Source organism: Hyperolius riggenbachi, chromosome 3 (genome assembly GCF_040937935.1).
Source record: "Hyperolius riggenbachi isolate aHypRig1 chromosome 3, aHypRig1.pri, whole genome shotgun sequence".
Lineage (NCBI taxonomy): Eukaryota > Metazoa > Chordata > Amphibia > Anura > Hyperoliidae > Hyperolius > Hyperolius riggenbachi.
In genome coordinates this window covers 292,306,993-292,332,509 of record NC_090648.1, presented here as the reverse complement: position 1 = coordinate 292,332,509, position 25,517 = coordinate 292,306,993, and the positions used below count along the sequence as shown (strand labels likewise).

General features: G+C 41.3%; 1 protein-coding gene across 2 annotated transcripts in view; it reads left to right on the top strand.

Annotated features, from left to right (window-relative positions):
• Nucleotides 1–25,517, top strand: part of ZNF277 (zinc finger protein 277) — a 111,941-nt gene that overhangs the window by 60,355 nt on the left and 26,069 nt on the right. For both annotated transcript variants that reach the window (XM_068276506.1, XM_068276505.1), the window contains exons 7-9: nucleotides 14,117–14,249; nucleotides 19,284–19,351; nucleotides 21,034–21,130. In XM_068276506.1, coding sequence (XP_068132607.1) covers nucleotides 14,117–14,249; nucleotides 19,284–19,351; nucleotides 21,034–21,130 — 298 coding nt within the window. The remainder of the gene's footprint in view (nucleotides 1–14,116; nucleotides 14,250–19,283; nucleotides 19,352–21,033; nucleotides 21,131–25,517) is intronic.

The window sequence follows — 25,517 nt, the reverse complement described above, 5'->3', positions numbered from 1 at the left end:
TGGTCAATTGATGTTGGTGTAATGCTGGCACGGATGGTAGACACCTTGTTTGTGAAGAAGGCAGAGAATTCTTCACACCTTTCCCTGGAGAATGTGGTTGGGGCGTTTAGGCAGGAAGGATTGCAGAGTGATTCCACTGTGTGGAAGAGTTGACCAGCTCTGTTGTTGGCTGTAGATATTTTGTGCGAGATAAAGTCTTATTTTTTCTTGGTTATTGCTTGTTGGTATTGTCTGAGGTGTTGAATTAGGCTAGATTTGTGGTCCTCAGACCCTGATTTACGCCACTGTCTTTCAAGTATGCGCCCTTTCTTTTTTAGATCCATGATGGTTTTGTCAAACCAATTAGCTTTCTGCTTTTTGGTTGCTGATTTGGTGCGCCATGGGGCAATACTGTCAAGTGTTTCATGTATCGTGTTGTTGTACTGGGTTACTAGAGTGTTTGGGTCCATTTGACTGTGGAGCAGATTTGTAAAATCCAGGTTGGCAGTTATCCTCTCCGGTGTTAATTTATTCAGGGGACGGATTTTGACTGTTTCTTTAGGGAGCTGCTTGCGTGGAGATGTCTGTGCAGACTGCACACAATGGTGTAATGTCTTCCGTCAGTCTGATATCTTAAATCTGAAGTTTTAAATTGCATACACCCTTTCAATCAATGTCCCCATAAAGATTGTGCTTGATTATTAGACTGACAGTGTGGGCAATGAGTGCCTTACACACACATCACTACTGAGTAGGGAACTGCTAATCATTATATACTATTTCTGTGGAGGGGATGGGGGAATTATTGGCCAGCCCACAATGGAGGGCTGCTGCTGAGTGGGATGAGGGCAAGCACAATGCACCAATTTGTCAGCTTTGCTTAGGGATTTATTTAGCATGTCAGATCTCTAAGCAACCTTATGGGATGCCTTAACACACGTGCACACATGCTAGTTTCTTAGCCAACACAGCTGCCTCATCTTAGTTCCATCTAGCATGTGTATGAGGCTGTAAGATATGCACATACAAGATTGAACACCACCGAGGTGGTTGTCTAAGCCAATAATCTACCATGTGTACATATGTACCACTAGGTTGTCCCCAAAATTAAAAATCTTCTCCACAATGATCTGCCAAACTGGAGAATACTTGGCCAGCTGTTACTGTAAAAAAACACTGAGCTTGCAGCAGGATGCCTCCCATTTGTCCAACCTTCCCTCTCCACGGAACAGGATGTTTTTAGAGGGGCAAGCAGCAAGTCAGCAAAAGTAATCATTAGCAAAATGTCTGCAGCTAGCTCTGATTATTATTTCACATATTTATTTAACTTACTCATTTTGTGCAGTTCTTTTGCACCACCAGCATTTAGACCAGGGGTCCTCAAACTTTTTCGGTCAAGGGCCGGGTCAACATACTTCAGACTGGGGGGGGGGGGGGGGCAGTACATACATAAAATTATGTTAAAAAACATTACATTGAGTCTAGGTATTGATTTCCCCCCAATCATGCCTGGGGGAGAACTCCCAGCAGCAGCCGTTCAGTCATGCAGCACTCGAACATCTGTGCACCAGACAGTGAAGCATACCCAGGTGACAAACTGCTGTCCAATTAGACAGCAGTGTCACCTGATGCCGAATTGGATTGGAAGGCAGCGAATGACTGCTTGCTGGCTTCTACAGTATGTGGAAGGGTGGTGCCAGCACTGCTATTCTATATGCTGGACAACCATATTTAAAGGGGCAGTGGGCCACATCTATAGGTTATACATTTTGTGTTTGGGGGTCCAGTGACAAAGCCTCGGAGGGCCACATTCGGCCCGCGGGCCGTAGTTTGAGGACCACTGATTTAGACTGATCTTTGTTCTGTGTTTATCCTCGCATGGTGCTCCATCAACAAACAGAATAATATGACTGGAATGTGTCCTGCCCTCTGTAAGTTCCTGTGCATATGTCAAGAATATTTTTTTATGGTGTCTGTAGATTCTTCACAAACTGATGAACATTCACTTATAATAGTCAATGACAAAAATGTTCAAACATGCTATATTCCTCTGCCGAAACACTAGTAGAACTGGCTGTTGGTTATCATCGGGCAATGGAGTAGACTCTCTGTATTTCAAGGCTTAATATGCTGTAGTCGGAGCCTCATAACCTGATGCCTCAGTACTTTCCATGCTTTAACCACTTTACCCCCAGCGGTGCAGATTTCTCCGTCCCTTTTTCCATCCTTTCACCCCCAGGGACGGAGAAATCCGCACCTCTCGCCGCTGCCGCCGCTGTCCGCGCTCTCGCTCGCTCGTCCGCGCACCCCCGCGCTCGTGCACGCCGCCGCCTCCCACTCGCCCGGAGATCAATGAACGGGAAATCCCCCCGCAATGATCAGCTGCTTCTATGAGAAGCAGCGATCATTGTGAGAAAAAAAACAGTTTCCCAGCCTCCTAACCCTTCCTGCAAGCGTACTTCCTGTACGCTTGCAGGTCGCATTAACAAAAACTTACTGTGGCCAGATAGTAAAACTACACCCTAAAGCATTTTTCATATACAAATATATTAGTTATACACTAAAAATTAACTCATTACCTCCCACACTCCCCAATTTATTTATTTTTTTGTAATTAAAAAAAAATTACAATAAAAATAAATAAATAAATAGTTACCTTAGGGACTGAACTTTTTAAATATTTATGTCAAGAGGGTATAACACTGTTACTTTATAAACTACGGGCTTGTAATTAGGGATGGACGCAAAACTGAAAAAAATGCACCTTTATTTCCAAATAAAATATTGGCGCCAAAAATTGTGATAGGGACATAATTTAAACGGTTTTATAACCGGGACAAAAGGGCCAATACATTTCATGGGTTTTAATAACAGTAGCATGCATTATTTAGAAACTATATAAAGGCTGAAAACTGAAAAATCATTTTTTTTCCACATTTTTCCTATTTTCCCATTAAAACACATTTAGAATAAAATCTTGCCATGATGTCCCACCTAAAGAAAGCCTAATTGGTGGCGAAAATAACAAGATATAGTTCATTTCATTGTTATTAGTAATCCTAACGTTATAGACGAATGAATGGAAGGAGCACTGAAAGGTGAAAATTGCTCTGGTGCTCAAGGGGTAAAACCCCTCAGTGGTGAAGTGGTTAAGCATCCCGATATCTCAGTGCTTTCTGCTGTTTCCAGTTCAGTCATTAATGCTTCATGTCTCGTTACTATGTTGACTTCTCCCTCTTTCCTACTAAATATATCCCTTCCGTCTTGTATTGTGCCCCAACAGGCACGTTTGCTAGTTAGCAACTGAGTCAATTCCAGTCACAGATTTTTTTTCTTTCTCATCTTGTGAAGGCATTCTAGCAAGGTTAGCATTTATCTCCATGCTAGCTAAATCAGAATCAGAATCCTTTTTATTTCGGTAAGCACGACTGGGTCGTACCCGGAAATTGGACTTAACATGTACAGGGCTCAAATCTAGGATAGGACACACAGAATAACCAGATAAATCATTCCGCACGTAGATATAGCGGGTTAGCATAGTTCACAAAATTCAGCAATTTAACACAACAATTGTCTACAGTTATGTACAGTATGCGGCAGTGCAAAACATGTTTTATCGGTTACAGCATATGAGGAGGAGATGTTCTGAGCGGGTCGGGGGAGGGGGGGGGGGGGGTAAGTAAGTGAACAGAATTCAGAGAGTTGACAGCTGAGGGGAAGAAGCTGCTCCGTGCCTTGAAGTCCTGGTGGAGATGGGCCGAAACCTCCAACCTGAGGGAAGCCAACTGAAGAAGCGGAAGCCTGGGTGTGAGGGATCGTTGGCAATCCTCGCTGCTCTGGAGCGCAGTCTAGAATTGTAGAGGAGCGCCAGAGGAGGAAGTAGCTTCCCAATGATCCTCTCCACTGACCTGATGACCCACTGTAGTTTGTGTTGGTCACTGGCGGAGGAGCCAGCGTTCCTTGATAAGTTGGTTAAAGAGAAACTCCGACCAAGAATTGAACTTTATCCCAATCAGTAGCTGATACCCCCTTTTTACATGAGAAATCTATTCCTTTTCACAAACAGACCATCAGGGGGCGCTGTATGACTGATATTGTGGTGAAACCCCTCCCACAAGAAACTCTGAGGACTGTGGTACTCCTGGCAGTTTCCTGTCTGCGAACCTTGTTGCATTGTGGGAAATGGCTGTTTCCAACTGCCAAAAAAGCATTCAGCAGCTACATCACCTACCAACAGTAAAAATGTCACCATGTGATAAATGTCAGAATGTAAATCAGGGATTTAAAAGATTTTACAATGGGCAAACACTGACTAAATCATTTACATAATTATTGTAAAAATTAAGCACTTTTTTATTACATTATTTTCACCGGAGTTCCTCTTTAAATCACTTTCAGGAGACCTTCAGCTGTTTCCTGTAGCAATGACCTGTTTCCAGAACTGCCAGCTGATATTTTCTCAAAGCTATTTAAGTGCCTCATCCCCTTTCCGCCAGAACAGCATTCAAAGGAACCCAAGGTGAGAGACACATGGAGGCTGCAGATTTCTGGTTAAACAATTCCAGGTGCCTGGCAGTCCAGCTTTTCATTTTGGTCAGTACTTGAATCGCACACCTAAAACAAGCATGCAGCTACTCTTGTCAGAAACATCTGATCTGCATGCTTGTTTAAGGTCTATGGCTAAAAGTATTAGAGGCAGCGGATCAGCTGGACAGCTAGGCAATGTGCATTCTTTAAAAGGAAACATACATGTCAGCCTTCATTTGTCTCTCACCTCGAATTCACTTTAAAGTGCCGAACCAAATAGCAGCAGCTATTTCAACTGGTCCGCTTTAGGTCACAACATGACAATTTCACTTAACCTTTTAACCATTTCTCAACCGCAGGGTTTTTCACCTAAAAACCACAGCAATTTTAACATTTCAGGGAGGCAAGGGTTAATGGGCTTAATGGGGGTATAATTTATTTGAAAAAAACCCTCACTGATGCTGATGACTCACTAATACTGTGTTAGTTATCTGAGATCCTCTCACGAGTGATCTCAGTAACTGTAACAGCATAGTGACTGATACAATGTTTACACACATTCTGCATGAATGAGCACTGTCATTGGCTTTGGCAGTGCTCATTCAAACTTGCAAGCACTTTGATTGGCTTTGTGAACACCTGTTCACATCAGCCAATCACGGACCAGCGGGTGCCCGACGCGTACGCGCATCCGCGTGCATGCAGACGCGATCGCGCACAGCCGGAAAACAAACATGAGTTGCCTATCTACGCCCCTGTGACTCAGGTGGATTATAAAGGGGCGTAGATAAGCGTGGCAGAGGTTGCTAAGTGGTTAAATCTATTTCAAGTTTGTAGTGTAATTTTTAATATTATTAAAAAGGTATTAAAAGTAAATACAGTATTTAGATTCATTAAAAATATATATATATCCCTATTTCTTTAGACTGCAAGCTCACAAGGGCACATTTCTCTTCCTTTTTTTTTTTTGTTTTAAGTTACTGTACACTTAATTAAAGACAATATAAAGTATTTGTTACACTATCAATTCTGTTTATGTATCAAAGTCTGTGTAAGGAGCTGTTACTAGCTTTCATCAGGAAAAAAAACAGTGTTATATATGGATATTCAGTTAATAGCCACAGGAAGTCCTGAAAAAAATGTCATCTCCATTTTATTCTTAGCAACATAGTGGACAGACTGATGAAATATGGGCCAACAAATGTTCATTCTCGTGTACATGCTTATCTAGCATTAATTTTACATACCATCTATTAATGACTCGTTTTAAACTACATACTGAATAAAATCCACTTACAGGTGAGAACATAACATTAAATGATCCTGATTGGTTTGACTCATTGAAAATTAACATATACTTATTTGTGGCTTTGTTTACTTATTATCTGAGTTTCGACTGACTGCATGGATGTCAAAGTCCACTGGAAATATACAAATCTTGCAGACTGAGCAGGAACTACTTTATAAGCAATAGCTAGATCTTAAAAGGAAACTTAAGCCTGGCTAAAAAAAACTGTTTTACTTACCTGGTGCTTCTACTGGCTCCCCGCAGTCGACCTGTGCCTGCGCCGGTATTAAATGAGCCTCCAGTCCCCCGCCGCAAGCTAAGTTTCATTTGCAGCAACTTTGTCTGCGCAGCCCTGGCTGGGCACGTCCTCGTTCGCACCTCAGTGGCAGTGAGCATCCTGCGCAGGAGCAGTTGAGATTTTCTCGTACTGCGTCTGTGCAGGATGCTCCCAGCCACGGTAGTGCGAATGAGGACGCACATGGCCAGGGCCGCGCAGGCGCAGTGGCCGGCAACACAGTCAGTTGAAAACTAAACTAAGCTGCGGCGGGGGAGCGGAGGTTCGTTTAGTACGGGCACAGGTCGACTGCAGGGAGCCAGTAGAAGCCCCAGGTAAAAAAAAAAACAACTTTTTTTTAGCCAGGCTCAAGTTTCCCTTTAAAGAGAGATCCTAGATTAAAAGTCTTCTCTTGACATTAGTTCCTTCAGCAGAGCATTGCAAAAACATAACGGATTCTTACATTCTGTATTTTTATGCATACGTTTGTTTCCTATTCTGTACAGCGCTGCAGAAGATGGAGCGTATAAATCATTAACAATAATAATAAGCTTCTGTGAACTTTATCTACAGCTATTCCACTGTTCTCTCATTGCATCATACCACAACAAGTGTGGGAGGAGCCTTATAAGATAGCACAAACAGGATAGCAGTGTTAAATCTGATCCACAGAAACTGGATTAATAACATACGGCTGTTTGACATCCCTGATTTCAGGCAGTGGGTCAGTGGATTGTATTTTCTAACACTAAAGATTTTGTATATTACATACAGCGTTTTTTTGTTTTGATTCATGGTTCCCAGGTCTTCGGTGTGTTTATGTGTTTTCTCACTCAGTGTAAGCAGTACTGATTTTGAAATTTTATTGAGTTTCAAAGTGCTAAGTAGACTGACAGCTTCTGTCTGTCTGTTAATTTATTCATTTCCATAACCTGTCTCAAATAATAATCTTGGCTAGTTTTTATAAGATCACAAGTGGGAAATGTTAGGAATCGGAACATAGTAAATCCCTGACAAACACACACACGTAGCGTATGTTCTTGTTATGTTCTCCTCCGACCTGTCAGACAGAACTAGGAGTAGTGTTGCTGCTGTCACCCGGTGACAGCTTTAGGCATTACAGCAAGCTTACCTGGTTCTCACTTGGATAATTATTTACCAGGTGAGTCTGCTTTGCATGTCAGTTGGCTTGCACCTAATTTATCCTAGAAAACTCTGGATTGATTAATTAATGGCCTGGCTTATCTGGTTTGCATCTGCTCTCTAATTGGCGGCAAGTGTTATGTCTTTTTCTGTCTGGGCTCCACACCCATTATGTTGTTCAGTTTCCTGTTGAACGAAGGGATTGCTCTGTGTGTTAACTGACCTTGGCTTGTTTGAACTTCCAAGTTTGCTTCCTGGAGGCTGGATTGACCTCTGCTTCATACCGACTAAACTTCTGTCTCATCCCCTGGTTTATCTGCCTGTCTGCTGGATCCTCTGTGTATGACTTCTGGCTGGTTTTTGATTTATACTGGAAATACACCATGAGATTTTTTTTGGCAGATTGATGGTTCGAAAAATAATTTACGACATGTCCAATCTTATTTTCGATCGTTTTTCTAATCGATTTTTCATAGAAGTGAATGAAAATCAATCGTACAGTAAATCTGCTGAAAAATCTCATGTATTCCCAGCATTAGAGTTTGTTTAACCTTCGGATTAGTGAGTCATCTGACCTCCTGTGTATGAACTTTGGATCCGTTCCCCCGTTCAATCGGGGGCTTGCTATAGGTAAAGATCATCGTGAAGATTGGGGTATTGAGTATGAAGGGTAACTAGTGATGATTGAGCCATTATTCTGTATTAGTAGTACAGTAGCTTATCTTAATGACAAGTTATGCGACCAGTGTGGTTGTGTGGGAAAGTCTTTATTTCACCATAGGAGGCCGAGCAAATGCGATGTTTGAAAAAAAAATCCTGCAGACAATCCACTTTTACGCATACGAATCACACCGATGGAAACTCAGCTTGTTTTTAGATAACATTATTTCAATTTGCATTCAGCTATAAATTTCCAAAACTGAATGTAAGCACGAATTTCACTACATCTTAAACTTAGAATCTGTACTCTTTTGCAGTACAGACTGTCCAGGTATTTTCTTCTTCCATGAGTAGTTGGCTTTACAAAGCCGAAGATCACTTATTTTCCACGACAATACTGACTAATTGACTGGCAGAGCAGTTTGATGTTTCCAGTCTAACAGTAAAAGTGGTATGAAACTTTCTAATTTGCTTTAAAAGATTATTTAGTCTGGGGCGGAGCCAGCAATGGAGGAGTGAAGACGTGTTCTCCTGAGCTCCCAGCCTCGTGTGCTTTTTAAGCTTATTCAAGCCTTTCCCTCTCCCCTCATGAGCACCCAGAGGGGTAGAAAGAAGAATAACAAAGGTGGACAACCTATCCGGAGACAACAGACTCCATCTCAACGCCCGCTTACTAGATATTTTCAAGCTCAAAGCTCCTGGCAGGAGACTGTCAAGATGGCCGACACTGCACGCTCACTTACGCAGTCAGCAGGCCCTAGCAAAGCTGGTCTGGCAGCGCTAACCAACCTTGAAGACATCTGGAAGTACCTCTGCAGCCTTCCCACGAAACAGGACTTGGATGAGCAAACCGAGCGCATTGTTACCTCCACGCGCTCAAATAGAGGCGATCCGCACAGACATCTCGGGCCTAGCAGACCGCCTGACAGCCGCCAAAAACGGCATAGCGGATCTGCGTGCTGAAGTAGCTGGTTTGAAGGCAGAGGGGATCACCCAACGCACACATACCCATATGAAGGGTGAAGCTCGAGGACTTACAAAACAGAGGACGCAGAAATAATATCAGCGGAGTACCGGAGTCGATCCAAGCAGATGCCATCTTTGCTTCCATGAGGGCCTTGTTTAATGGCCTACTAAACCGCCCGGTGGATCACAAATTGAAGATGGACCGTACACACAGAGCCCTATGGGCCATGCATAAAGAACAAGCTCCCCCTCGGGACATTATATGCAGATTGAACAACTTTCAAGAAAAGGAGCAGATTATGGCAGCTGCACGCACCCATGGCCCTGTGAGCTTTGAAGGTGCGCAGGTTTCCCTATACCAAGATCTGGCCCCTTCTACTCTCTCACAACGTTGGGCTTTAAAACCACTACTTCAAGCTCTCCAACAGGAAGGGGCGACCTATCGCAGGGGCTTTCCTTTTCATCTAATGACAGAAAAGGGGACCCCGCTCCTTTGTACTTCGTCACCCGTGTGAGTTGCCAGACTTTTTTTCAAGCACTGGAAATACCTTCTGTGGATGTTCCTGAGTGGGATCCAGACGGTCTACCGACAGCTCGACTTCAGCGCGTACATGGGCCCCAATGAGTTGGGCCAGTTGTGAGTACTGTGACGTTTCTTATGTCCCCCCTTTCTAACCCCGCTTAAAGCTGGATCTTTTGCTTACAGCCCACTGCTTTTACCCCATATGGAAGTGGTCCGACTACAACTTTTGCCCTCTGGAATGCTCTACATAGCTACCACTGTGACATTTTTGGTTGAAAAACAATTGAGGGTGGCCCTGTGTCTCGGGGTGCCCTGCTCCCCCCGTGTAATTGCTCTCTGGGCCCCCCTCCCATGCCATGCTGGCCATCTCATAATGCTTTAACTGAAATTATGTTATTATAGGATTGTGCTTTATTAGGCTTAATGTATGCACAGTATTGCTCTTTAAATGTGAATATGCATCATGTATTATTGATCTCATAAAACTTGCTGTGAATATGCATAATGTAAAATCCGGGAAGAGGTTGTGTAGCTGGCTTGGGGGGCATGGTTATAGGTTCCTAGCTCGGTTGGGGGGGTACTTAGGACGTAGGCCTGCCCCAATATAGATACAAAATGGTGGTTGCTTTAACCTCACGCAGTAACTGAGATCAACCTTCTGGTAATCCATAGCTCATTAGCATCATTCTTAGAGCTCTGAAATAAGCGTCTGGGTCTCAATCCTTTCTGCACTGATGAAATTCTGGAGACTCTGGCCCATATGCAATTAACTTTTTCACCTGAGTTATCTCCAAGTTGACATTTTCACACCTAGTCATAAAATCCCTTTTAAGCCACCAACCAACAAGAAAATACTCAAAATAATTTTGATAGTACTTTTTCTTTACTTTTTGGTACTTTTTAGATTACAAAATGCTGAAAAGTTATTTTAAAAAGAAGTTGAAAAATTATCTCCTAGGAGAAAACTCAGGTGAAAAAGTTAATTGCATATGGGCCATTATCTTTTAGTTACTAGTATCATAGCAAAAATAGAGGAGTAGCCTAGGGCGTATTTATCTTTCTAATTGGCAGGTTATTGCTTAATGTAGGGGTCCTACACAGGGTGGGAGATTATTCTATCTTTTTTTTGAGCTGTAATAGAAATTTCAACCTTAAACTTTAATGCATGCACATGAGTACCTGGGAGGGGAGAGTACGTCAATCTCTGTTGGGTGGTCTCTCTACCCCAGGGCTTATTGCCAAATCGTCACGGTGGTTTTCCACTCCCAGTGAGCTATAGGTATCTTTTCCTTGCTTTTTAGACCTATGGTCTGAAGGTGAGTGAAGTATTGGTCATACTTCACCTAGGTGATATACGTGGCCTCTTACACGTATATTTCTGATTGCTATCTACTTTTTGTATTTTTCTATATTGTTTTATCTTACTTTATACAATTTTTTTTCTTTTTCTTCAGGGCGGAGGGGTGACTGGTTTGGGGGATGGGTACTGACTTATGACTATGCAGTCACTTAAATTCCTGACTCTGAACGTTAGGAGTCTAAATGTTCCTAAGAGAGCCTCAGTTCTACGTTTATGCTATAAACAGAGAGCCAATGTAATCTTTCTCCAAGAAACCCACTTTAAAGGTCCTCGTATTCCGTAGTTGTTTAACAAGTACTATAGATTTGCCTTTTATAATACTCCACAAGATACCAAAACCAAGGGAACAGCTATTCTGGTCTCTAGAGACACTCCTCTTTTATTAACTGAGGAATATAGTGATCCCTCAGGATGATTCAATCTCATTAAGGGTACTCTGATGGAACAAAATATTACTACTGGCTCCTTCTATGCACCTAATTCTCAACAGGTGGCCTTCCTACAGGCCTTTTTGGAAAAGTTGAAGTCCTTTGCTGAGGGAAGCATAACGTTAGGGGGAGACCGAAATCTGGTACTATATCCTACGCTAGACGCATCTTCCCAACGAACACCCATCTCTGGAAAGCTTCTCCGCAAGTGTAGATCGCTGCTGCACGATCTGCAATTGGTGGATGTGTGGAGGCTTCATAATCCCTCAACAAAGGACTACACTTTTTTTTTCCCCCTCACAATTCCTACACTAGGATTGATTACTTATTTATCTCACAAAACTTGTTGTCAGTATCATCATCCTCAACTATTGGCAACATGCCATTATCTGATCATGCTCCGGTTTGGGTGAACCTTGCCCTGGGGGATAATAGGCGTGGCCCTGCTCTTTGGCGTTTAAACAATTCTCTAACTAAAGATAAGCAAATAGCTCAGAAACTCAAAGGGGAACTTGAGGAATTCTTCAGGATCAACGCACAAGAGGACATATCACCTCTAGTGGTCTGGGAAACCCACAAATGCTTTGAGAGGTATACTAATTAGGGAGGGTGCTAAGAGGAAAAAAACATGAGGGAAATCAGTGGGGTACTGTCCCGTATCAGAATCCTAGAGTTAAAACACAAAATTGACAGAACCCTTGCGACTTTAGAGGCTCTTAAATGTGATTAAAAAATGAAATCTTCATCTCCATAAAGCTTTTCAGCAGAGGGAAGCATGAACCTACTTTTGAACCAGAAACAGTGGCAGAAGCGCCTGACCTGGGCTACAGAGAAGCAGCACTGGACTGTTGCTCAGTGGTCCAAAGTACTTTTTTCGGATGAAAGCAACTTTTACATGTCATTCGGAAATCAAGGTGCCAGAGTCTGGAGGAAGACTGGGGAGAGGGAAATGCCAAAATGCCTGAAGTCCAGTGTCAAGTACCCACAGTCAGTGATGGTCTGGAGTGCCATGTCAGCTGCTGGTGTTGGTCCACTGTGTTTTATCAAGGGCAGGGTCAATGCAGCTAGCTATCAGAAGATTTTGGAGCACTTCATGCTTCCATCTGCTGAAAAGCTTTATGGAGATGATTTCATTTTTCAGCACGACCTGGCACCTGCTCACAGTGCCAAAACCACTGGTAAATGGTTTACTGACCATGGTATTACTGTGCACAATTGGCCTGCCAACTCTCCTGACCTGAACCCCATAGAGAATCTGTGGGATATTGTGAAGAGAAAGTTGAGAGACGCAAGACCCAACACTCTGGATGAGCTTAAGGGCGCTATCGAAGCATCCTGGGCCTCCATAACACCTGAGCAGTGCCACAGGCTGATTGCCTCCATGCCACGCCACGCCACATTAAAGCAGTCATTTCTGCAAAAGGATTCCCGACCAAGTATTGAGTGCATAACTGAACATAATCATTTGAAGGTTGACTTTTTTTTGTTTTAAAAACACTTTTCTTTTATTGGTCGGATGAAATATGCTAATTTTTCGAGATAGGAAATTTGGGTTTTCATGAGCAGTATGCCAAAATCATCAATATTAAAACAATAAAAGGCTTGAACTACTTCAGTTGTGTGTATTTGAATCTAAAATATATGAAAATCTAATGTTTATCAGTACATTACAGAAAATAATGAACTTTATCACAATATGCTAATTTTTTGAGAAGATCCTGTATAAGGACTATTTAACGCTTACGCAGTTCTATTTTGGTTAGTTGATGTTCTAAGGTGTTAAGACGAACCATCCTGGTTTGTGGTTCAATTTATTATAATGTATACGCTGTCTTAGAACACATCGCTGTTATATGGTCATGTCTCCATATTGTTTATTCTTTGACTCTGTGCCATGTATAGCAAGATATGTTACCTTTTTTAGTCCATTTGTATTATCTGAAAAATTATCTTTTCAAAATCTTTAAAAAAAATATTTAGTCACACAAAACACTTATATTGCACTTTTTTCTCAGGCAGACTCAGAGCGTCAGAGCTGCAGCCACTAGGGCATGCTCTATAGGCAGTAGCCGTGTTCTCCTCATTAAATAGGTGCAGGGTTACTGAACAGGAAGAGCCCAGATTTGAACCCTGGTCTCCTATGTCAGAGGCAAAGCCCTTAACCAGTACACTGTCCAGACACTAAAACATACTAGCACAAAAAAAGTTAGCAGAACAGTATTTAAATAGTTAAAAACCAAAAGTTTGCTTTCTTAAAACAGAAATAATTTGCGATAATTCAGGTTGGAGTGAGCTTGAGATGTCTCCCAGTGCATCACTGCTGAATATTTGCAAATTAACCATTGTTACCCTTAGAAGCTAAACACACCTCCAGAACCGCTGGAATGCAATGATGTGTCAGCTTGTTAATTTTTACAGAGCCATAATAATCCAACAGGTATACAGACTGTTTCAGATTGTTTGATCCTCATCAGTGCATGGCATGGATTAATTTGGCTCTATGGAGTAGGGCTTGTAACACCGAGAGGTACAGACTAACCAGCAAGCTCATGGTGACCCAGAACTCATTGGAGTCAATAGTTAAACACAGAGCTATCTTCTTCAGTGGGAAGCTTCCTGTGCATCCAAACAGGTGATAACATTATCCTTTGTTTACAATCCTTTGTCAGCTACAATTAGTATATACCCAGCAGGTGCTGAAACTGAGTAGGAAAACACATTTTTATTGAATATTACGTTAAATCCCTCTTTAATAAGACCCCTATGGAATGACACTACTTTATATGCGCAAAGCAAAAATGTAAGGAAGATGGATTGCCATTAATCTTAGCAATGTGTACAGCTAAATTGAAGATTGCTTATTTCTCAATAGCAGAGCTTAATCCTTACATAGTTACACTTGAATTAAATTTTTCAAGCAAGTAATGCTATCAAACGTTAACTTGATATTTTATTTCATGTTTTCCAGTTTGCAGTGTCTATACTGTGAAAAAAGTTTTAGAGACAAAAATACTCTTAAGGACCATATGAGGAAAAAACAGCACCGTAGGATCAAGGCCAAAAACCAAGAGTATGATCGCTTCTACATAATCAACTATTTGGTAAGAATATTATTATGGATTTATATAGTTCCAGCATCTTCTGTTGTGCTTTACAGTAGACAATACACTGTACAGACACAATACCATAAGTTACAGATAAACAACAATTGGATAGGTCAGCAATGCATCATACATGAAAGTGGAAATATTACTGCTTTGTAAACAGTTAAATAACACATAAGGGGAAAGAATCCTATCCAAGTGGGCATAAAGTCTAAGGGGTAGAACGACAGGGAAATGGCTGGTGGCTAACTAAGATTATATGTTTGCCTGAAGAGGTGAGTTTTCCGATTTCTGTTTAAAGATAGAATCCCCTACGTGCCTATGCCAGGGCCTGGTGTATCATCTCATCCAAGCGCTGGACAAAGGCATTGTTCTTTTACTCACCCTGCCCACTCTGTGCAGCTCTGCTGTTGGCCCTCCTTCCCCCTCCATAGCAACAGAACATGTTGCTAGCCTGGAGGGTATCAACTTGTCTGCTCAGCCTCAATCTGCAATGCCGCCCGATGGATCATGTGCGTTCCCTGCCAGACAACAGACCTCATAGGTATGTAGGGGACTTTCACTTGTGCTTTTCCTGCTTGTTGGCCCTCTGTGCTTGAGCCCACTCAATGTGTCATGAGATTCGATATCCAACGTATAATCTATTAATAATGTATTACTATGTATTCTCCGCTTAAAAAAGAAAGTATCACTCAACCATGTTCAATTCAAATATCTTTAAATAGTGCCGCCAGTTTTAAACCACTTTCCATACTGGCCTGTTTTCCCTTTAAAGGACAGGTCCGGGGTTGAAAACAACAAAAAAAATAACTTCTTACCTCTGACTGGAGGAAGACCCAGGTAAGTAGTTTTTTTGTTTTGTTTTTTAACCCTGGACCTGTTTTTTTTTTTTTTTTTTTTTCACTCCGTGATATGCACATCTTTTTTGGGAGACATTGAAATAAAGATTTTTTTATTTTTTTTTTACATGTACAGTACTTTTTTAATTATTATGTATAAAAAATGTAAAGTCCTTAGTTGTCTAACCATCAAGAAAAATGCTACAACTGTCACTATTTTTAAAGTAGACATTTAATGCTATTCAATCATGGCCAACTGGTAACAGACTAGTGTGGTTTGACTGAAATTTTCCCAAATTTAACCAGACTTTTGAAATTTTTTTTTTTCCTGTTCTATAATCAGTTCATCACTATTTTTTATGGCAGCAGCCTCACTTTAAAAGCACCCCAAAATCTATTCTACCACTTGTGACGGTGAAAATGGTACCCCATATTCCTGACAAAATACATTAATTCGCAGTTATTACCAATTAGTCTAAAAAATAAATAGTGCTGCTGTAGATAGCCAAATAAAATGTTTTTTTATCACAAAACTTAAATTATTTTCCTGTCAAAATTTATAGTTATGATATTTGATTCTTAAAGGTAGAGTTTTGCTACAGTGTGTACTTTTTCCCTCACCCCGTATTGATAGCTAGATGTGCCCAAGTATTAGCCCCCACCCCATATTGATAACCAGATTTGCCGCAGTATTAGTCCCGCCCCCCCCCCCCCCCAGTATAGATATCCAGATGTGCCTCTTTATTAGCGCCCCTACAGTATAGCCTGATGTGCCATTTTATTAGCCCCCCACCTTCAGTATTGATGGCCAGATGTGCCCCTTTTTTAGCCCCCCTATAGATGTGCCCTTTCATTATCTTCCCTTTCTGCTATAGTGAGATGTGCCCATTTATTATTCCTCCTATATAGCCAGATGTGCTTCTTTATTATCCCCTGCCTCCAATGATCTGGGTAACTTTCCAGTAGTGATCAGCCAGTGGTCAGTAGAATGGAGACTTGTTGCCTGATCCAATTGAAAATAGGTAGATAGGACTGCTGTTATCTGTAGATATCTTAGCAACAGCCAAAGCATCTCTTTAGACTTGGAATATCCTACTCTTCAGTTTTAAAAATGTAAGCCAGCAAATATGATGGTACTGCGTGAATCATGAATCGTGCCCACTGCGTGAATTGTGCCCACCACTATTCTAAATCTTCTGCTCTGTAGCTCCAAATGCTGTTAAAACCACCTACATAGATGGCCTATTCTTGGGGGCCTCAAATGAATATTATAAATAGAAACTGCACAGCTTCTGTAAGCTCTCAACTAGCACCATTATAAAATGACTTATGATATTTCAGTTGTCATAATGGTCATTTAAGTCAACTTGGCACTTATATTATTATTGTTGTATTGCTGTATTCTACCACCCCTCTCCCCTCACAAAGAAAAAAACTTGCCTGTTAAATATTTATGGTACAGCACCACAGGAGATGTTGGTGCCTTATAAATCAACAATAAAAAAAATGTTGTTAAAGTGTACAGCACATTTTTACGTTTTAACAATTGCTTGACCACAAAAAGGCTATAGTAATTCTATGTAATTTTTTTGCACTATGGAAAATTTCAACTGATGTCTAAACTAAAGTCGTTTGTGTTCTGAATAGCAAAATAGATTATTCCTGCCAGGGTGCAGTGCATTGTGTGATTCATCTCATTAAATATTTTGAAATCCCTTTTCCTTTTGAAGCGCTGAATCTTACAAGGTCTGCAAATACTGTTCAAAGCAAGTGTTGCGATAACTCTCCGGAGGTTTCTGATCATTAGCAAGTTTACGTTTATTCCAAGTGTGGTCACATAAAATAGAACGAGAGTTCAAACCTCTAGCCAATTATGTCAACTGTGGCTTCATATTGCTAATGTTACTCTCCTGGGGCCAAGTCTGAAAGTAACCATTCTTTAAGGAGAGCTGTACAAGAAACATTTCCAGCATGTTTCATTGATTTCTGCCTTTCACAGCCATGGCTAGCCAAGAGCTAGTTAGGGAGACTGTTTTATGCTGAAAATGAATTCAGCAACTAAGTGTCTTTCACCACAAAGATGGCAAAGGCATTACGCCAGCTTCTTGGTGGCTAAAGATTCTCTTTTGTCTAGGTTGTGCTTTCACGTAATAACTACTACTGATGGATCACATAGTTAACTGTATTACGAGCCTATTTATACTTTGTGCTTTCCTACATATAAAAACTTATTTTCCCAAGTAGCTCTGTAACATTGTTTACTAGTTCAGTTTAAACTTGAAGGTAACCCAAAGTAGAGAGCACTAAGGGCCGGTTCACACTGGCACTTTCAGGATCCGTGAAAAATGATCCAATTTCCAGTCCAATTGATCTGTTTTGCATGCATTTCTGTTAAATTACTACAGAAGGTACTAAAAATAGCGGTCTATGGGCAGCCTATTGCCCTCTATGTGCTTTCCATCTTCCGCCCTCAGTCGCAGCTGCAGTGTTCTGCTTCTCTCCTCCACCCCACTGTTTTTTTTTTATAAATGTATAGATAAATATGGCTGTGTTTGCTTATGTAAGCAGGTATACTGTTCTATGTGGCTGTACCTAGAACTTGGTGAATCTATATAAATAACCTCATTGGAAAATATATCTCTGTACATCTGCTCTGTCATGTTGTCGCTTTCAAATGGCAAAACAAGACATAAAGCAATAAGTGAGCAAACACTCTGCTTGCCTTGCTGCAGAAGCACACACAAAAGTAGACTTTAGCTTGCTTGCTGGAGAGGTCCGTTTTTATAGGAAGGTGTTGTGTACATGCCTTTTCACATTGGCTCCCATGTACTGCTTCATCCTCCGTTTCTGTTCTGCTGGGCTCCGCTGTCTGGAAAAATTGCTGCAGAACCAAACTTGAGATCCGGATCCCTAGGTTAATATTGGATCCGTTCGGATTCGTTCCATTACGATTGGCTCACGGACTCTCTTTTTTTTTTTTAGTGCCAGTGCGAATCGGGCCGAACTAAGTACTATCTGAATAAAATACTGTATATAAAGCTAACCTTCCCAAGGTCCGGGAACAGTGTGATTGTTGTGGTTTGCCAGGCGTTACTTTTGGGAGGGGGAAAGGGGGAGTGCTCCTTACTCGCTATCTATATGTGCTCCGCCATCATCTTCAGGCATATCCAGGCAGATTGTATGTATTGCTCTGCTGAAAACTGAGCCATGCAGCAAACCCCCATATGTATGAATCCAAAATAATTGTAGGTAGCTAGGCACCCAAGGTAGAGATACTCTGACCAGCAGTGGAGATTTTTACTTTGTAGAAGTAAATGACAGGTTTACTTGAAAAGCAATCTTAAAGAGACTGTAACAAAAAAAAAAAGTTCCTCTGGGGGGTACTCGCCTTGAGAGGGGGAAGCCTCAGGGTCCCAATGAGGCTTCCCCCATCCCTGTAGCTGCAGGCAATCCAGCGCTGGCTCCTCTGCAGCGTCCCGCAATCCTGGCTCGACAAGCCTGACAAAGCGTGATATATTTACCTTCCCTGGCTCCAGCAGGGGCGCTGTTGCGGCTCTCAGCAAGGAGATAGGCGCAGAAGACTTGTCTATCTTCGAGCGGAGAGCATATACTGCGCCTGTGCTGGAGCCGGGGAGGTAAATATTTACATCCCCGCTGTTTGGAGGGGCACAGTGAGACCGCCGTGGGACACAGGAGGACGGGGAAGCCTCGATAGGATCCGGAGGCTTCTCCCACCCGAGATGAGTACCCCCCAGGGGAACTTTTTTTTTTTAGTTACAGGCTTTCTTTAACAATATGAAATTAAATATTATGTTGGAACTAGCACTTGAAAATTATTGCCGTGTTCTATTCCTCCTAAAGCATGGACTGGCGCTTTTGATATTGCATCATTACTCATCCCGCTTATATTTTGGTATTGCTAGCATGCTTTTTATACCTATGATAATCCCACTGCTATACTTGGGGAAAATTGTTTGACAAATTGCCAGCATGACAAGAGATGATAAATGGGAGAGCTTCAATGTTGTGAATGATCATAATAAGACTGCAGAAGTAAATTCATTTCATTCTGTGATGTGAGCAGACGTGTTTCATTGGACCCTTCAGGAATTCAGCTGCTGTCATTTAACCTCCTGTCATATGTGTTCAGAATATTGCATTTCAAATGAAAACATGCTGTGTTCTATTCTAGGAACTAGGGAAAAGCTGGGAGGAAGTCCAGTCTGAGGATGACCGGGAGTTGGGAGACAACAATGAAGAGTATGGAAGTTACTATATCTAAAAATGCTTGACCTTTTATAATTCCATTGTTTTCACATTTTAGCCCTTTGTTATTTTGAAGGATACCTGAACTGAGCAATATGGAGGCAGGATTTCTATGAGTGAGGAATCTATCGTTTTGCCACATCATGTGGCAATCTATAGGTGTATGGCCAACTTTAAGGACACAACACCTGATTGCATGCTTGTTAAGTGTCAGACATAACACACCACATGTGACATTTTGAGTAGACATTGAGCAGAGATAGTGAGATGCTAATAATTCTGACTTTCATGCAAACTTTATACAAATTGTATGCAGCTTGGAATTGGGCCCATTGATGCAAGCCAGAATTGTTAGCAGCTATTTGACCATTTCTAATAGTAAGCAAAGTTACATCTGAGGTCAGGTTAAGATCACCTCTGAACAGAAAAGACCATGTCACTGACTTGCTTTCATGAGCTATGATAATGTTTTTAGGCTTGCCATTTTATGGCTTAACTGTTTATCCCAATAATGCTATAACCTGTACCAGATGTTTGTCTTCCTCAAATTACACTTTTTCTAGTTAATACGATAATTTGTGATAATCTCAAAAATCTAGAGTGTGTACACGGCTCCTCAGATGTCGCTGGCCCCCTTTTCACTGATGAAGCAGGCTGGATCACATTTGCCTAACCTCTGTTGCTATTTCACTGTATTTCCCACCAGAGGAGTCATTTACTCCTTCTGAAAGAACAAAAAGGTTGCCTGGCAGGGAGGTGAGCAACATGCCTCTACAGTGCTCATTCTTTCCCAATAATAATTTCAAGCAATAATTATGTTATGATACACAATCTGGACACAGGCTGTAATGCAGAAGATTTACCTGTAGTTGACATGTGCACATACACATTCACACAAACTATGACATAGTTTTAGTAAAGTAAATGGAGGAAAAAGGCAGAAGTCGGCACTGCAAGCAAATCAGTTTCATTCAATTTTAAAGTGCAAACAGCAACATTGTAAGTTGCTAACAGGTGCAGCAAATCGACATTTGGGTGCACATACAGGTCCTGGAGGGCAGTCACTGGGTGGTGGATGCAGGGTACAGCTGCCTGATGGCCGTTTTGCGCAAAACAGTGCTTCTGTGGCCGTTTAGAAGCGTTGTTTTGCACAAAATGGCCGTCAGGCAGCTGTGCCCTGCATCCACCACCCACTGACTGCCCACCAGGACCTGTATGTGCACCCAAATGGCGATTTGCTGCACCTGTTATAGCACCGTACAATGTTGCTGTTTGCACTTTAAGACTGGAGTAAACCGATTTGCTTGCAGTGCTGACTTCTGCCTTTTTCCTCCATTTACTGCACTGCGTTTCTTATGTCAGAGTACGCATAGTATGGTAGTTGGTTAACTAGCCTGCCCTGAATGGTACAGTTGCTACCCTCCCATATATTCTGCAGTGCCAACACTTGGCTCTATTTCGCCAATCTTGCATAGTTTTAGTAAATTATGCTCAAATTGTTATTCTAATTGTATGGTGGCAGTGGTTCCATGCTTGCCTTGCCTCCCTAGAATCTCCAATTCAAATTCCGTAAAAATAAACATTACATGGAGGTTGTATGATATAAAGCAACAAGAGCCTTCATTTCTGTCCATTGCTGTCAAACAGTTTGTCACATATATTTTCTCATCTTCCAGGGATTGGTCTGATTGGGAAGAGCACCCTGTTTTTGCTGTCTGTCTATTTTGTGAAAAGCAAGAGGATTCTACTGAAAATTTACTTTCTCATATGAAGGTATGTATCTCCTTAGTTTATTTACAGTATCCTAATAGGTTTATAGGTAACATAACAGTCTTGTTTAGAACAAGATAATGTTGTTTTTCTTAAGCCAAAGCTTGTTTTATTACGTTTACCTTAGGTGGTATGCATCTTTTTTTTTTTTTTTTAATGCAAGTGCATACCACTGATGGCTTAGAACAGGGCTGTCCAAATCTAGTAATCAAGGGCCATATCCATGCCAGTGTTTAGGATGGACTGAGAAAATGAAGAAATGTGTTCTGCTTGATGAACCACACCTTTCCTAACTCAGTCCTATCAATTAATTTGAGCTGTACCAAAAATGTGTGAGGACCTGGGCCCTCAAGGACTGGAGTTGGAATGTACTGGCCTAGAAGATAATCTTCACCATAAGGTGAACTCTATAGATGAAACCGCCTTACTTGCTAGGAACAATTCATTTGTAGACCCTCCCCATCCTTTACGCAGTACTAAATGATTTGTTCCTCTTCCTGCTTTTTACAGAAGCAACACAAAACACCATCCTGGCACGAGTCAGGCAGGGCTTATCAGAAGGCATTGTGGTTGTCAAAATTCTCATTTCTGTCATTATTTTGAAGCAACAAATATCCTAGTACTAGTAGGATATTTGTCATTGAACTTTATTAGGGCTTTCACACTAACCTCTGCACAGAGCTACAGAACAATATTGGTCCTGTAGAAATGAATAAAATATTTTATTTGAGCTAACTTTGAGCATCACAGTAATTGCAGCAACTTCTCAAAATCAGCATTATGTACCATAAAGTAGTCTTTTTCTGGTACCCTTTCTCATAATATACATTTCTTGGACATTTTTGTGAAAGCCTCAGGGCCCATTCACACTTGTTGATTCGTAAAACGCTAGCGATTTTGCTCTGACGTTTTTTAGCGATTAACCATTCACACCTGGCAATTTTAGCGATCGCGTTTTGCGCTTCTATAGCACTAAACACAATCACCGGGAAATCACCTGAAAATGGTGCAGGCTACGCGTTTGCGTTTAGCGCTTTTCGGTGATTTGCGGCGATTAATGCAAATCACCCAAATGAGAACGGGCGCATAGTCTTTTATTACCCTAGCACTTTGAAAAGCGAAATCGCCTGCAAAACGCTCAAGTGTGAATGGGCCCTTGGGCCCTAATGTTAGATCCCAACTTCACTTGCTTTTATGAACAGTGAGAAGAATGATATCTGCCAGGTTGGCAATGTTGTCTTTTAACAGGAGACTGTTTCTGTTTCTAGTCCGGGTGACACTGTTAGCTGTAATTTGGCATCAACTGGGTTTCCAGGAAAGGGAGAGACAAAAAAATAGTTGATAGATCTGCTTTTTTTCCGCCTCTACAAAAAGGTTTTTTGCTATTGTATTCCAGCCCCTATGTAAAAGAGATCTTAACCACTTGAGGACCGTGGGCTTTACCCCCCTTAAGGACCAGGCACTTTTTTTCCATTCAGACCACTGCAGCTTTCACGGTATATTGCTCGCTCATACAACCTACCACCTAAATGAATTTTGGCTCCTTTTCTTGTCACTAATAAAGCTTTCTTTTGGTGCTATTTGATTGCTGCTGCGATTTTTACTTTTTATTATATTCATCAAAAAAGACATGAATTTTGGCAAAAAAATGATTTTTTTTTCTCTCTGTGCTGACATTTTTCAAATAAAGTAAAGTTTCTGTATACATGCAGCGCGAAAAATATGGACAAACATGTTTTTGATTAAAAAAAACAAACATTCAGTGTATATTTATTGGTTTGGGTAGAAGTTATAGCGTTTACAAACTATGGTGCAAAAAGTGAATTTTCCCATTTTCAAGCATCTATGACTTTTCTGACCCCCTGTCATGTTTCATGAGGGGCTAGATTTCCAGGATAGTATAAATAACCCCCAAATAACCCCATTTTGGAAAGAAGACATCCCAAAGTATTCACTGAGAGGCATAGTGAGTTCATAGAAGATATTATTTTTTGTCACAAGTAAGCGGAAAATGACACTTTGTGACAAAAAAAATAAATAAAAAAAAAAGTTTCCATTTCTTCTAACTTGCTACAAAAAAAAATGAAATCTGCCACGGACTCACCATGCCCCTCTATGAATACCTTGAAGTGTCTACTTTCCAAAATGGGGTCATTTGTGGTGTGTGTTTACTGTCCTCGCATTTTGGGGGGTGCTAATTTGTAAGCACCCCTGTAAAGCCTAAAGGTGCTCATTGGACTTTGGGCCCCTTAGCGCAGTTAGGCTGCAAAAAAGTGCCACACATGTGGTATTGCCGTACTCAGTAGAAGTAGTATAATGTGTTTTGGGGTGTATTTTTACACATGCCGATGCTGGGTGGGAGAAATATCTCTGTAAATGACAATTTTTTAATTTTTTTTACACACAATTGTCCATTTACAGAGATCTTTCTCCCACTCAGCATGGGTATGTGTAAAAATACACCCCAAAACACATTATACTACTTCTCCTGAGTACGGCGATACCACATGTGTGGCACTTTTTTGCACCCTAACTGCGCTAAGGGGCCCAAAGTCCAATGAGTACCTTTAGGATTTCACAGGTCATTTTGAGAAATTTCGTTTCAAGACTACTCCTCACGGTTTAGGGCCCCTAAAATGCCAGGACAGTATAGGAACCCCACAAATGACCCCATTTTAGAAAGAAGACACCCCAAGGTATTCCGTTAGTAATACGGTGAGTTCATAGAAGATTTTATTTTTTGTCACAAGTTAGCGGAAAATGACACTTTCTGAAAAAAAACAATAAAAATCAATTTCCGCTAACTTGTGACAAAAAATTAAATCTTCTATGAACTCACCGTACTACTAACAGAATACCTTGGGGTGTCTTCTTTCTAAAATTGAGTCATTTGTGGGGTTCCTATACTGTCCTGGCATTTTAGGGGCCCTAAACCGTGAGGAGTAGTCTTGAAACAAAATTTCTCAAAATGACCTGTGAAATCCTAAAGGTACTCATTGGACTTTGGGCCCCTTAGCGCAGTTAGGGTGCAAAAAAGTGCCACACGTGGTATCGCCGTACTCGGGAGAAGTAGTACAATGTGTTTTGGGGTGTATTTTTACACATACCCATGCTGGGTGGGAGAAATAACTCTGTAAGTGGACAATTGTGTGTAAAAAAATCAAAAGATTGTCATTTACAGAGGTATTTCTCCCACCCAGCATGGGTATGTGTAAAAATACACCCCAAAACACATTATACTACTTCTCCCGAGTACGGCGATACCACGTGTGGCACTTTTTTGCACCCCAACTGCGCTAAGGGGCCCAAAGTCCAATGAGTACCTTTAGGATTTCACAGGTCATTTTTGTTTCAAGACTACTCCTCACGGTTTAGGGCCCCTAAAATGCCAGGACAGTATAGGAACCCCACTAATGACCTCATTTTAGAAAGAAGACACCCCAAGGTATTCCGTTAGGTGTATGGTGAGTTCATAGAAGTTTTTATTTTTTTGTCACAAGTTAGCGGAAATTGATTTTAATTGCAAAGTGTCATTTTCCGCTAACTTGTGACAAAAAATAAAATCTTCTATGAACTCACCATACTCCTAACGGAATACCTTTGGGTGTCTTCTTTCTAGAATGGGGTCATTTGTAGGGTTCCTATACTGCCCTGGCATTTTAGGGGCCCTAAACCGTGAGGAGTAGTCTTGAAACCAAATGTCGCAAAATGACCTGTGAAATCCTAAAGGTACTCATTGGACTTTGGGCCCCTTAGCGTACTTGGGGTGTAAAAAAAGTGCCACACATGTGGTACCGCCGTACTCGGGAGAAGTAGTATAATGTATTTTGGGGTGTATTTTTACACATACCCATGCTGGGTGGGAGAAATATCTCTGTAAATGACAATTGTTTGATTTTTTTTTTACACACAATTGTCCATTTACAGAGAGATTTCTCCCACCCAGCATGGGTATGTGTAAAAATACACCCCAAAACACATTATACTACTTCTCCTGAGTACGGCGATACCACGTGTGACACTTTTTTGCAGCCTAGGTGCGCTAAGGGGCCCAACGTCCTATTCACAGGTCATTTTGAGGCATTTGTTTTCTAGACTACTCCTCATGGTTTAGGGCCCCTAAAATGCCAGAGCAGTATAGGAACCCCACAAGTGACTTCATTTTAGAAAGAAGACACCCCAAGGTATTCCGTTAGGTGTATGGCGAGTTCATAGAAGATTTTATTTTTTTGTCACAAAGTAGTGAAAAATTACTCTTTGGGAAAAAAAAACCAATAAAAATCAATTTCCGCTAACTTTTGACAAAAAATAAAATCTTCTATGAATTCGTCATACACCTAACAGAATACATTGGGGTGCCTTTTTTCTAAAATGGGGTCACTTGTGGGGT